Raw genomic sequence first — 15,635 nt, forward strand, 5'->3', positions numbered from 1 at the left:
TTTAAATTAGTACTATTTTCAATTAAATTTACTTTTTAACCAATCATATACGGTTGTATCTGCAACTAGATTTTTCTAATTTTTATAAATAAATTTACAAACTGACGTAGTTTAATGTGATACTTCATACTATAAAGCACTCACTCGAATATTAAAGATGTGCATCCATATAACGTACACGCCAATAAACGACTGATACAAATCCAGGTTCTTTAACTTGTTGGAATACTAATACTATTTAAGATCATGAATAGCTAGCTAGGAAGGTGGGCCTTCAAAACGAATGTAGTCATACATAATCCCTTGAAGAGGGCCGGTGACCGATGTTTGTGTAAGGAAAATGGTATTGTCCCCAATCAGGAGCAAAGCTCCTGGTACTTCAACGTTGTACAGCCTATACAGTCCATGGATTCCATGCCTGGCAATTGTGTTGTCATGCCCAATTACTCCAGTTGTAAACGTGGGAGGATTTGCTTCAGGAGGATCGTTTACCCGAACCTTTTTCAAGGGAAATGGAAAATAAAATTAAGGCATAACATATTGGATTATTTAATGAATAAATCAATCAATTATGCATGTATATGCTCATCATGATTAACGCTGCTTAAGGTCCAAACCTGTAATTCAGAGTCATTCACTGTTGCAAGTGCTAATCGCAGTTTATAGACTCCAATTGTATCTACTCGGTGAAGTTGGAACTTGATTTGCCATGTGGTTCCTTGATATGTGTCATCATCTACTTTCCTAACATACTCCAACAAAAATTGACAAATGATAATTTGCAGTTCTAAAGTGTGTAAGTGTCGCACACTCCTTTTTAAAAAAATAGATAAGTATGAGATCAATTCACATTAAAAAAAATGGATAAGTATGAGACCTTACACCGCTTTAATCAAATTTAGCCTGTAGTGTATATTACCCGACCATACGTGCGGGGGGTGGGGTTTTCACACCCTCCCCCACATCCCGGGGGCGGGGTGCGAGGCAGAATTTTCATTCCGCCTCGCCTCATGTTCATTTAAAATGTGGATTACATTTTACTAAGTTTAAAAGTTATTTCTAGGTCCAAAAGTGATTAAAAATATATTTTTAGATCTAAATTGTAAATTTAAATTTGTAAATATGACTATAATTTAAAAATTATGATATTTTTAAATTTGCTAGTGCATATTTTGTTTAAGTTGTAGTATAGTAGTTTTTAAACTATATAGTTTTTAAATTTTCTAGTGCATATTTTGTGAATAAGTCTAACAAATTGTAATATACTTATTTATATATACATAATTTGTAAAAATATAAATATATATATATATTTATATATATAAATATTTATTTTTTTATATATAATATATATAAGGTGGGGTGGGGAGGAGTGCGAGATGCGGGGCCTCGCTGCCCACCACCAGTGTATACATGTGAAGAACTGTTCGTACCTGGTAACCTGAGCAAAAAACCAGTCTTTTCTATAATCATTAACGCCCACTCTGTAAACCAAATCTCCATTTGGATATAGATCTGCATATCTTTCCCACAATCCATATTGTCTAAACCTGTAAAAATGATGAAATATTTTAGTATGAAAAATAATATATATTTTTTCTAAAATGAAAGACAAGTATATATAAGAAAACGAAAAATAGCTGTATATATATAATATACCTGTCGGGATGATTCACATAAAGCTTATTGATATACTTTGGATTAGGATCGGGGATGTAGAATTCAGCAGCAGAGCAATTTGGAATCCCTATTTCCCACATTGTAGGACCATCTCTTGGTGGCTTAAATATTAGGTCTCCCAAGTTAATATCACAACCTGTACATATATATATATATATATATATATATATTTATATCTCACATTTATTTATTTATTTTATACAAATACTCTTGCTAAATAATTAAACAAATTTGTAATTAGAAAAGTTTTCCAAAAATAAGAATCGGACCTTCAGTTATGGTAATGACAACATCACGCCTATAGTCACCAATAATTCCAGGAATCCATGCATAAAGATTGTAATCGCCACTTCGTATGTGATTAATAGAGAAATGGCCACGTGCATCTGCCACGGTCCAAAATTGGTAACCCTAGTGGGACATAGTCATTTTTTAAAATAATGTTAGATACAATACTAACACATACAAGTACTACTCCATTTGAATAAAAATTGAGCCCTCCATTTAAAAATGAATTGCTATGTGCGAGTAAATTTGTCTACTTTCTTCAAAGACTGTACAAATCATTTCACTAAATTTTATTATATATCTTTAATAATACCAATTGGTATAATACATTTATAATGTCTTAAAACTTGAAGAAGACAAATCTTAAATAAAGAACAACCTTTTTCACAAAATAAATGATGTTATAATATCCGTTGTTATATATACATAGTAATAATGATTACATTAATACGATGAATTAAATTAAATACCTTGCATTCTGTTTGCCAGGATCCAAGCTCTCCAGGTGGTGCCAAGCCAACGTAAGCCAAGTTTGCGGGAATGCACTCGTCACTTGCATGCCTGCGCAAAGCATGCACCCAACTACATTAATCTTTGGTCCTTTCTAAGGTGTGTTTTTTTTTTTTTTCAATCATTCTATGTGAATATAAAAAAAACTTATATTTACAAATTTTGATAGATATTTATTTTGTAAAAGAATTTAATTTTAAACTTTTTTAAAATTAAATAAAAAATAGTAATTATAGACAAACTTTTTTTATATGAAAGTATTTTTATAAATATGTTATTAATTATTTTATATCTTGAATACCAATTTTGAGTGATTGTTTAAAATTTCTGAAAAAATATTAATCATTAACATGACGATGATCTCTTTTGATTTTACTAACCGAGATTATTGGAAATATATAGATCATGAGTCCGAAAACAATATAATTGTGTAATTATTATGATATAATCGCGGCCGCCAGGACTCGACACAATCATTAATATTGACATGAGTTGAAGGCGATTAAGGAACATATATACCTGTCTCGAATATGCAATCTACCACTGACCCTGCCCCTTTGATCAGATGATGGAAAATCCTCGGAAGCTGGAAAATGGTAGGGCCAGCTTTCAACTTCAATCTTCATCTGATCAAAATAAAATGATTTCACTTTAAATTAATTAGTGCTGTTAACTAGAAAATGTTTAGAGGGTAAAATGAGATGAGAATTTTATGAGTAATAAGATAGTTTATAAATAATAGTGAGATAATTTGAGTTGAGTATTTTTTGAGTTTTGAAAAATACAAGAGAAAAAGTTAAATAAAAAATATTCTAAATTTTTAATATTGTAAGAATATAGTTTTATAATATTATTTTTGTTTCGAGATTTGAAAAAGTTGAAATTATTTTTTATTTAAAAGTTTAAAAAAGTTATAATAATTAGTTTGAAAATTTTGTATTTAAATTATGTTAATCTGGAAATAAGATTAGATAAGATCAAATGAAATCAGATGAAAATTTTGTATCTCTCCCCAAACTTGCCCTAAGGTTATATATGTTGGCAGAGGCGGATTAGGATCATGATAACACAGTTTTTCTTTTTCCACAAATGTAAAACTATATGTAATAGAGTTCTTGCTAAAACTCAAAATATACATTATTTTTCTTAAAAATTAACATGTTGGCTTAAAAAAACTATAAAAGGCAAAAAATATATATATATTTTTAAATTCATAACATTGTGTATGATCTCTAGGTTGATAACTTCTTTTATTTTGATTGACATTTACAATTTCTTTTTGTATTGCTATCATATATAATAACAATCTCTATATATCCTATGTTATGAATTACTCACTCGTTTTTTAGCATCTTCCCAAAGGGAAAATGGGTCATGACTTGCATGATCATCTCTCGACTTAGAATTAAGGTACATGAAGATGGGGCCAAAAACTTTCTTCCATGGCTCGTTGGGCTTCAGTTTGAGCACAAGATCCTCTCCTCCATAATGAGCACTGAGAAACATCTGTTGTAACCATCTTTATTAGCTAGGTTTAACATTAATTATAGCAAAATCACATTCACAACAATTGAAAAATAATACACATGATACAGTCATTTTCACAATCTTTTACATAAACTATGTCTTAAATTATGAGTATTTTTGTGCAATTAGTTTTAACTAAGGTTGCATATATACAAATATTGCTACTATACTGTCCCAGTTATACTGTTCACTTTATCTTATTGACATGGGCATGTGATTTATTAAACAATTAAAAAAAAATATTTAAAATAAAATAGCGAAAATATGAAGATTGAAACTCTAAATTTCCTCTATTAATCTTTTTATGATTGTATTTTTAATTTTTTTTTTAAAATAAATCACATGTCAATAGGACAAAATGAAAGATATAATTGAGACAACATAGTATTAACAAAATTTCTCATATATATATATTTGCACACACATTAGTACTCCAAGTGGAAAACTCTACTCGTCATCTTCATACCACACACCACATAATTTTTTAATTTTTTAATTTTTTTCTTATTAAATATGTGGTGTATGGATAATGAATAGAAAAATTCAATCAGTTTATAAAGAGTAAAATAAAAAAAAATGAAAAAAAAAAAGCACAGCATATAATGTAGTATGAAGATGATGAATAAAAAAATTCTTCCACGTGACTACTCTCAAAATTAAGCCATTTTTTTTTAATACAAGAGAGCGGGAGATTTCAAATACAGTTTTTTTATTTGAAGAATCAGTATGCCATCATTGACCTTTCAGCTCTCGACAAATATTAAGCTTTTTGAACATGAAATATATATGCAACAAATTAATATTACTTACAGCAAGGTTGAAGGGCCCCACATGGGAAGTCAAGTTCTGTTTGATGGGTCCACCCGATCGAAACTCACTACTAGGTGTGATTTGCCAGAATCCCACGGGCGGGTCGGTGCAGATCCATCCATGGACCTTAAGATCTTTGTTCTCACATGAATACTGGTACTTGTCATCCACCTAAAACCATAATATATATATTCAACAAATTATTCCTATACACTATAACCTAATAATTAAGCAATTTCAATAATTTTTGTCTCTCAATTTAAAGAAAAAAAATTGTATTACTAGTTGCAAAGAAACTGCGAGAATTGTCTATCTAGACTTGTACAAATCATAATTAGTCCTTAAAAGAATTCATCATGTGTACCTCTCCCTTGAACTCCGGCTCCACAGGATCAACGAGCAAGACTGCTTCTGGTGTAGCCAGAGGTTCACCTCTTTCTGGTAACCGATCGTCCGGAAGAGGCATGAATCTTTGTCTGTTGTCCGCTATTGCCATGTAGTGAAACCTATATATAATTACATATTTTAAGAAACCAATATATATCGATGAGCATCGATCATGAGGTTCAACATATAATTAATTAATTAATTCATGTTAATTACATGTGTACGCACTTGTCTTTTCTGAGTTTGAAGACAATCCTGGTCTGTGGGAGGTTGAAAGGAGGCCATTCCTTTAAGTGATCGTAGATGGCGTAGGTATAGAAGCCCGGGGAATTACGTAGCATTATAAACCTGCAGATGAGCAAACATCATGCATGCATGTATACCTTTAATTAATTGCATGCTAGCCGTGGCATATCGGTCATGGCATGCATGCATGTAGTACGTACCTTTTGTCTATATTTAAGGGGACGAACTTTCCCTGAAGCGAGGGATCCCATAACCTTTTGAATGAGATCTCTACTTGTTCTTTCTTTTCTACTACAACCCTAAAACTTGTTCCTTTGATCCTGCATACATATATGGTAATATCATTTCTTGATGACCAGTTAACGAGAAAAGAATAATTAATTGGAGTACTTCAACTGCATTTATCTGCATACATGAAGAAATAATACCCATAGGACAAATTGATGACAGAAAAAAAAAAAAAGGCAAGGTGGTGCATATTTCTGGAAAAAAAATAAAGGCTTTTTTCATCGTTGCAGGTACATACACATCGAATGTACCCGTTGTTCCTGTACTTCCGGTTTCACTCCAGACAAGGTCCCAGTACCTACATAATATTTCATCCAAAATATGTAACATATCATATGTAGCTATATTTGTAAAGCACGATTAACAACCCCTCCTTTTCCTTAAAAGAAGGAAGAAAAACAAAAGAAGACCCAAAACAGAAAAATTTAGAGAGCAATTTTAATAACGAGATTACGTACCCTCTATTGACCTCCTCGTCGAGAACTTCAAGCAAATTGTCGATGCCATTATATTTAATCCCAGTCACAATTCCATCTGGATTTGATAATGTTACTTGGAGTATACCGTTATCCATCGTCACCTGTACAACATGCAAGAGTGAAGAGTCTGATGATGATCATTACCTAAACTTATAATTAAAATGTAATATTAATTACTTATAAGTTAGCATGCATATATGCAGATTGGTTGGGAAGTTGAGGAGCAAAATGAGTTTAGAAGTCCTTAATTGTGCATAAAATGGGAACTTATTTACCATCTATATATATACATGACTTACAAGGCTGTCCTTAATATGCAATTGCACCCCCGCAGGCATGGGGATGAAGCCCTTGGTTGTCTATCTCGGCGGTCTATTTTCCTTCTTTTCGCAGAACAAAAGATCAAGTTCTGAATTTTGGGATGCAGCTTGATCCGAATCAAGAAGGCTAGGATTGAACTCGATCTTTCAAGGAGCTAATAATATTATGAAGCTGGCAGTTTTTGCAAAAAAAGATGGAATCATGTGTTGATCAGGAGAAAATCTCTAGTATTCCGTGCATCGATGATCATGATCGATGATGATATATATATTGCGCCCTCCTCAGTCTGGAAATATTTGAAATTTAAAGCTAGCTAGCTAGGTAACTAGCTAGCTTACGTACTGGGGGATAATTGGGTAGGGTTTGCTTGAACTTTAGAGGAAGATATTCATTCTTTAACATTTTCTTTCTTGATTTCTTTACTCGGTTGCCACTGACGTCATAGACGTGCAGGAGTCGCTAGCCTTGTCTAAAAAAGCTAATGTACTGAAAATCATGCGTAGCGTGCGATCATGATGAGATTCTAATTATAAATACACAAGACAATGCTAGCTAGGTTACTGTCGAATGTGTAAGTGTGTACACCAGTACAAATCAAATTTTTTTATTTTTTAAAAATATTTTTAAATATCATTAACAATTAAGGAAAAAATAAAAAAATATAAATTCACTAATTAATAATCACCTCCTTAACTATTTTTAAAAAAATAAATAACGAATATTTGTGGCTTTTTTTATTTTTTTTTTATTTTTTATAGAGCTGGTTAGACTTGTAAATTAAATATTGCTCGTGATCACTAATTGAAACTGCTACATATAGATATAGATGCATATATATATATTTGTTGATCACGGGATGCAATATATAATATATGATGATATTGGGGCGCGGGCCATGCACCATGCATGGTCGTTAGGTACGTATGTAATCTCAAGTCTGGTAACGGGTCGAAAGAGAGAGAGCTAGAGAAGGTGCCAAGTCATGATAAGCGTGCTCACTTTTAAGCTATTAATAAAGCGTAGCACCATATCGAAACGAAGTGACATAATCATGTAAGATTTAATAAATGATTTCTATAAAGATCAATTTCGTACATGGATCTTTATAAAAAAGTAGATGCTGTCTTGAAAAAATATAAAAAATATATTATTTTTTAGCAGATCCGGCCACCATTTTATAAAGAGAATTTACTGAGCTTGTTTATTTATAAATTGTACCTAGCATTATTTATTGAGAAATATAAACGGTTTGTATAAATTTTAAATAGATAAACCTCGCGCAGACGTCTCTGTAAGAAAGTGGACTGTATTTTGAAAAAGTAAAAAAAAAATATCACTACAAAGGATACGTCCTGTTGCAGCTCTTGAATCCTTCGGAAATCACCCCATATTTCGCAGCTGATGGACTGTACCAACAATCGTGGCTTCGTCGCATGTTGGACGCCATATAATCGTTGCAACTGCTGGAACTCAGCTAATGTTGTGAATCGTTGGCAAAGCAGATGTTTTCCATCGTTTTTTACTGATGGGAAAAACAGAGAAAAGCCGATGCAACTGCTGTGGAGATTTCCGATTGTAATCGTTGCAGCTAAGTGTTTGGGTCGATTTACAACGTCGCAGTACCGCTACGATGCCGCTGCAATTTATGGGGTGCATCCTCGACTGAAATTTAAATCGCTGTAACTTCTAACGTTACGTCGGCAGCCCATCCACCACAAATACTCTGTTTTTCGCTGATGCTGTCCTTTCTCAACAAAGTTGAAAACTAACGGGATATTGTTCTTAAGTCGCCGGCAGAACCCAGCAGTTTGCGTCTTTGGAAAATCGCTGCCATGCCTTCCTTCTCAACGGAAAGAGCTCTGACGCATCAAGTTGGCTATTTTGCCCCCCTGTCTATTACCCAGCTAGCGTCCATATATTGCCGCTGTCCTACTTAAAAGATCTTTTTCGTCCCAGCTGTTGCAATCAATTTATTTGACTGGATATTAGAGGATTTTCCAGCAGGTATTAGTTTTTGTTGCATCGATTTATTTTACAAGATACGTGAATACGACGGAAACCATATTTTAAAACTATTGGACGTTGTTTTGCCCCTATTTTTGTGTACTACATTTCTCCCCACAGACTACAATATTGCATATTAACAGGCATTTACACGCTTTTGTAAGCTGCTACTTTAATTAATGCATAGATCATAATATTGTCAGTAGAGCATTTTACAAGATAATATTAGTCATTAATTTGGTAACATACTAAGTAGATCATATATATATACCAATATTATCATAAATATAAAATAAAAATCTGAAATGTGTGTTCTCCATAAGGGTTGAGAGAATTCACAGGTTACCAAATTTATCATTGCCAATAGAAGTCAATAACTGTTACTGGAAAAAGTGCTTAGTCAAATGAAGATCACAACAATCTTATATATTTTATATATCCATATATATATATATAATTTTATATATCCATATATATATAATTATATTTATTCATCTGTTTTTTTTCATTAATAAACAAGCAGATATATAGATTCCATGCTAATTGCTACAATAGACCACCTAAACCCCCCTGTTAAGTCATTCACTATGAAATTGCTATGTGGGTCTTGTAGCTCATGCAATAAATAGTCTAAAAACTGGAATTTCTTGAATTGTCTAGTGTCATATATGAAATCTGTAACCCCTTGCATAACAATTGAGCAATTGAAGAAACTAATGAACTTTCTCAATTCAACACATCTTGCAACCCAAACAAAATATTGCCATCCAAAATCCACAGCTTCATTGATCATCAAACTCTAAATAAAGTGCCATTTTGGTGGAATACATAAATGGCCTGTGTTTCCAGAACATTTTTCTTACTTCCTTCCAACTGCCCAGCCCCTACTAACTAGTCCAATCCCCACAAAGTACCACATGTATTTAAACACTTTCACAAATCCATTTATATACACTGGTGCATTCGGATAATTCACACATAGAAAGAGAGGAGAGACTGATTTCTTACAATAGATATATTGTAATTGAATGGTACTCAATTAACCTTCTGGTCCATGCCCTCTGAACTGTCATGGAGCACTGCAGCATAGCCCTACACATCATTGGGTGGAGTGGTAAGAACTGCTTAAGTTGGTCATATATAGCAGTACCGCAAAAATTCCCTAGCTGGCCGCCCATTAATACTGTAATTATTTCACATTACCTCCAACCACCTGCATTCCATAACCCATTTAACATCAATGGAGGTATAAATGCAGTGTAAAGATATAGTTAACTTAATTGTTAATGGTATGCAAAAATCACTTTTTCGACATAATTAACATGATTGCTTACATATTCATGTACTTGCCTAGTTGCAGTCGCTTCTGTCACTCACTTCCCATATATAACTACAGCAGTTATACGTCGCTATTATGATCCCCTTATAATACTAGCAATGTCAATTAACCCAGTGTAAGTTCTCTCGAGATCAATTATTTGTATAATGATCAAATCTGAGCATTATATATCAACCTAATTAAGTGTCCTATTTCTAGTTACTGAAGTTGGTCATGAAATCACAATAAACTTCTTGTCAAACCCTGAATATATTACCTGGATTTCGACTTCCTATCCAGCCACTGCAATAATAAACCCCAACCTAATTAGCTGTCATTCCAAGATCTCACTAAACCCAGCTATGATACAAATGTTCCTCTATTGGCATCTATGGTGTATGTTGTGTTCCTTTTAACTTAACACCTTTACATGAATAGACAATACTCATCCAACTATTACTTACAGTCATAAGTTGCTAGAAATCTGAGGTCTTTATGATCTTTAGTAGCCTTATAATTCAAATCATTTATAAGGGTATCATATACTATAAACCACTCAGTTTCAACCTACAAGATGAGAAAATGAATGAACACCATAGTTTAGGGCCATTTTGCTATCACTTTTTGAAGTAATAATCCCATTACTTCCTCCAACCTCTATCTCTAATCTGTGTAGACCACCCCGTATATTCATTTGGTATTAAAATTTGTCGATGATTCAAGTGCTGCCCCATATCTGTAGAAGCCAACATGCATCAGTCTTCTACACTATTGCACTAAGCATATATGAATGCAATAAAGGATTGCTAAACGGGAATGGCATGGTTATGACTAAATTAATATAACATGTTGATCTCTTTGGCATTCTCAACTTTTTCTTAAACTACAATGCATAACCAAAATGACAGCCAAAGTTTTTCCAAATTTGAGAAAAATTCTGTACACAGGCCCATCAAAGCACATCTAAAACCTATGCTCCCTCTATTTTTTTTTATGAGTATCCTATGCTCTCTTTATTTATCATAATATATTGATGAAACTTTTTCAATAGCATGAATCAACAAACCAACTCATAATCATCACTACAACACAGTCATCCCAACAGAAACATTAACTTTTGTAATTTTCCCCACCTTTCAGGGCAGTGATGTAACATATTTCCAGACATCTGCAACCATTTTCAAAACACTTGAACATTTCATTTTGGGATTTGCTGGAGATGTCGTCCCCCCATATTGCTGTCCAGTTGCCACAGCCCAAAGGCAACCAATTCCATCACTGCCCTCTATGTTGTACCTGCATACCAACATCCCTGTCAATGTGAGTGTAATAATAGAGAGAGTGTGATTGGGTGAATTCACGAGTTCCTGTGAAAAATATATATACTTACATTTTGAATTTTTTACTAATTCAGCTTTGAGTATGTAACCCATTGAACTTCTCCCCTAATATCCTAACTTACTAGCTTAAAACTGACATCTGCTCTGTTCATTAACCATGTCATATATGGCCAGCTAGAGAAATATTTGAACCTCCCCCAGCCATCCCACTGCATTTTGGCTTCCAAAAATATACTCCAGTTCGAACCCAAGGCATAGATAGACAGCAGTTTGCTACATATATATAGTTATATATTTATATGTATTCCCCCAGCCACCCTCTCCTCCTTTCCCAAAAAGCATGCAGTAGGCATGCACACAAATGACCCACAAAAAATGCACCCAAAATCTGTCAAAAAATTGCTAAAAGGTGTTTTCATGCAGCTCAGGGGTCACTGCCTCCCCCAAAGTGTATCTCCCTCGCGCGACTGAAATGAAGCCATGAAACTCCTCAACAGAGCATCAGTTTCAGTTTGACGCTCCACAACCACTCGCATTTCTTCCCTTACACGGTCTAGTTGACTCTTGTAGTCCTCTGCATCTTTCTTATGTTTTTCCACTAACAGGGCATACTCTTTAGCTTGTAACATGTCCTTTTCTCTTGTAGACTCTGGTATCACCATCTCTCCGAGGCCTCGTGCATATCCTGGCCTATGCCCAAGTACCTCCCTAAAGACAGCCTTAGCTGCCTCATCAGTACGATTCTCAGGGGCTAAGTCATCCATCTTTCCAGCCATCTCCTTCTGCACATAGTGTAAAATCAGTTACTCATCATGTTTCTGTTATGAAACCATGGTACAGATTTTCACCATTATTTTAACTATGCCTTTTAGTCTATCTGGCATGAAAGATTTGAGATGGCTTACATAAATATCTTCACTGGCATCTGTGACAAATCTATCATTCTTCTTTGACCAACGGACTGCTTTGTAGAAGTCCACTAAGTTTGCTCCTTCGGATCGCTATTTGTTAATAAAACATCCAATTTTGTTACATGGTTCAACAACCATAAGGAATAAAGGCCTTAAGACATATAGTACATAACAAATTCTGCAGTGAATAAATTAGTGTACAGCCACAGTTACAATATCATTTTCCCATTGACTAGATGTGCTTTGGATTTTTCATCAATTTTACAACACTTTGTCTTACCCTATGATTCAAATGTAATGCATATATCCATTGCAAGTTAATAATCTAGTGGCAAGTCTAACGTCTTCGATCATGTTTTTAACTATCACCTGCAACCATTTGTCCATGAAAATTCATAACAATACCATAACTGGTTGCACAGCTAATATAGACATAGCATCAACTCTTGTGGAAAACAGTGCTTTATTTTATCACCGTACATGCATCTGACAACAACCCCTTTGATCTCTCCCCCCCACATTGCGCATACCTGGAGGTACATAACCCCTAACCTAGCTTGTATATGGCCTTATATTTTTGCATGCCACCGTAATACACAAATATGCTAATCTCACATTTGTCCTATTTCTGATAAATCTAATCTCATCATTATATGGCTGTCTCTGGAAATTGCACATAAGTATGGCAAATCTTTGACCACATAATCCAGTTAGATTTTAAAACAGAATTTTTTAACATGCAAAAATCTGTTGGTTTACAATTACTGCAGCAACTTACAATTACTACCTCCAATCACTGATCGTAACAGAAGGCTGTGTGTTTAAAAATTTTCCACATGAAATTGTGATTTGCAGCTTAAGATTACCATAATCAGCTTGAATAAATTAGAAGCAAACCAACCCAAGCCCTATACCTTTTCCTCTAGGATCCTCACAAACGATTTCCGCCCTGCAGTGTGATTAATCTTCAGCTTCATACGATTCTCCTTATTTATGTTTGAGATTTTCTGCCATCATGCAAGTAAACAGGTTATTTTTCTGCCAACTATATGGACCTTTGTCAAGACTTTTCTATATTGTATATACAAAATGGTAGCCCAATAAGCAACAGCTTTAACATACCTTGAAGTGATCACTTCCCCATCGGCCACATAGCTTAACCCATACCAAGGGCTCGACCAAGCTTGTCCCACCAGCCAATGCCTCCTCATGGCTCGCATATGCCAAATACTTCTTGTGAAGCTCATGGTGGAATGCGTTAAATCTCTTACGCAGCTGCTTCCAAACTGCCAACCGATGGTTCTTAAGTTCCCAATCTAATTCAAAGTCACCCTACACAAAAAATAAACTATGGTCATCTAACCCATAGTTAAGTGGCCTTCCTTATACCAAGGCACCTACAGCTGTGTATATTGTCTTACCCTGACCCTGTCAATCAACTCATCCTTAACGGACTTGGGTACGTCCGTCCATCTTGCAAAGCTCATGTCCGCATGATGTTTTAAAATCCACGTTACTCGTGTTGTAAAGAATGAGGCATTCTCACAGCAAGGTGCTGTCTCCCCATCATTTATTCTCAAAGGTATTTTCCCGTGCCTCCTTAATTTATCGAACTCGGTACACTTAGCGGGCCCACGTCCACGTTTCTGTTGTCCAACATTTGTTACGGGAACTGCAGCTTCGTCCTCTGTCATTAAAATGTGAAAATAATGCAGCAATTATTTACTGACAACAATATAAAATTACCCAAAACAGCAGGCTGTAATATATTGTATTGCAGGTCACTTGATTCTAAAGGTACATGAATAACACAACTAATGCCTTACCAATATTGTCTCTAGTAGAAATGGCTCCTGTTATCGGATTGGTTCTGGGGTTATTAATTTCATGTATCGGTGGCTGTGTTGACTCATCATAGTCCTCTCCTTGACCCTCTCGCTGACTCCATCGCCAAATATTGTCTCTATTAGTGTCTGCTGTCGGTATTGGATTGGCGTAGACAGGATATCTTTCTATGGAGGGTGGCTGTGTTGACTCATCATGCATTTCCCCATTAACCTCTCGCATTATCCATCGCCAAATAGGGTCTCTATTAGTGTCCACTGTTGGTATTGGATTGCCATTGACAGTATTTCTGAATACGGATGGTGGCTGTGTTGACTCATCATAGCTCTCGCCTTGACCCTCTCGCTGACTCCATCGCCATATATTGTCCCTATTAGTGTCATGAGTCGATATTGGATCAGCATTGACAGTATTTCCTTCTTTGGAGGGTGGTTGTGTTGAGTCATCAAATCTCTCGTCTTGATCCTCTAGCTGACTCCATCTCGAAATACACCCTCTATTAGTGTCCGCTGTTGGTATTGGGTTGTCGTTTGCATGAATTCTTTCATGTAATTGTGGCTGTGTTGACTCATCAGAGCTCTCGCCTTGACCCTCTTGCTGACTCCATCGGCAAATAAGTGGAGGCCGTGGTCGGCCTCTTGAAAAAGGTCTACCTCGTCTTTTAAATTGTCGAACTCCTCTACCCCTTGCTCTCCCACTTTGTTCCATCTACTTATCCAACTTGATCTGAAAATCATTGATTGTCAATCAATGAAGTAAATCTCCTACAAGCCTAAAGGGTTATATTACTGAACCTCCCCCTTTAGGTGATTGAGTCAGTTCATGTATCAAAATAGATCATGCAATAAATATAAATTAATTCCAGGTCAAATTCTGTCAAACATTGCCAAAGCAACACCATGCAGCTTGCAATCAACCTACAGGTATAATAGTAGAGCAATATCAATAGAGTTTAGATTCTTAAGTTCCATTTACAAGAAGTCCTAACCAGTGCTTCCCTGTCTTAATACTATTTCTTAAGACAACTCAAGTAACAACTTACGGCTGTTTATGTTAGCTCATTTATTCCGTAATAACCCATATCAACCTATGCAGCAGAATAAGTTACTATTATCAAGTTGGCCTTATAGTCTTAATAGCTTCCCTCTATAGGCAAATTTACAGCATGTTATTTCAAAGTTTGAAGTTAGGCATGCAATATATGGTCCTACATCTGCACTTCCTCACTTACCATGCAGCTGAATAATCTCAACCTAACATAAGGAAAGTAGATTACCTCCTTGAATATTTTGTACTGGACCAATGCTGCTGTTGGTTAGGTAGCAACTTACCTGGTAGGTAATCCAAGGGTTGCCAAAATGAATCTGTCTTCTTGAAGTGATCGGATGGTTACTGGGCATGCAGCATGACCTGCCCAATATGATTCAGGCATCAACACTAGCTTCTGATATGGATCAAGATATTATAATACTTCAATTATCAGCATTTCAATTCACTAGTAAGCATACTTGACTATGATTTAATCAAAAAATATGTTAATATGTATGGAGTTCAAAGCCTGGCCTTTTATGCTAGTACCAAGGGTAAGAATAGGAACAAAAGTGTTGTTAAATGACCGTGCATTGCATTCTTCCAAGCCATGCCTCACCTGGATCGTAACAGGTTTGGTTAAGCTTAACCT

At 34.9% G+C, this 15,635-nt stretch overlaps 1 protein-coding gene across 1 annotated transcript; it reads right to left on the minus strand.

The window, feature by feature from the left end:
* Nucleotides 1–67: 67 nt before the first annotated feature.
* Nucleotides 68–6,959, minus strand: LOC122318044 (probable rhamnogalacturonate lyase B). The gene is made up of 15 exons (XM_043135172.1): nt 6,515–6,959; nt 6,195–6,316; nt 5,975–6,034; nt 5,649–5,768; nt 5,431–5,550; nt 5,180–5,321; nt 4,816–4,986; nt 3,817–3,984; nt 2,998–3,104; nt 2,439–2,529; nt 1,950–2,091; nt 1,660–1,816; nt 1,434–1,550; nt 618–744; nt 68–498 (listed from the first exon to the last, which is right to left on the minus strand). The coding sequence occupies exons 1-15, from the start codon at nt 6,551–6,553 to the stop codon at nt 259–261; spliced, it is 1,923 nt and encodes a 640-aa protein (XP_042991106.1). The 5' UTR covers nt 6,554–6,959; the 3' UTR covers nt 68–258.
* Nucleotides 6,960–15,635: the final 8,676 nt, after the last annotated feature.

The sequence above is a fragment of the Carya illinoinensis genome, chromosome 8 (assembly GCF_018687715.1).
Source record: "Carya illinoinensis cultivar Pawnee chromosome 8, C.illinoinensisPawnee_v1, whole genome shotgun sequence".
Taxonomy (NCBI): domain Eukaryota; kingdom Viridiplantae; phylum Streptophyta; class Magnoliopsida; order Fagales; family Juglandaceae; genus Carya; species Carya illinoinensis.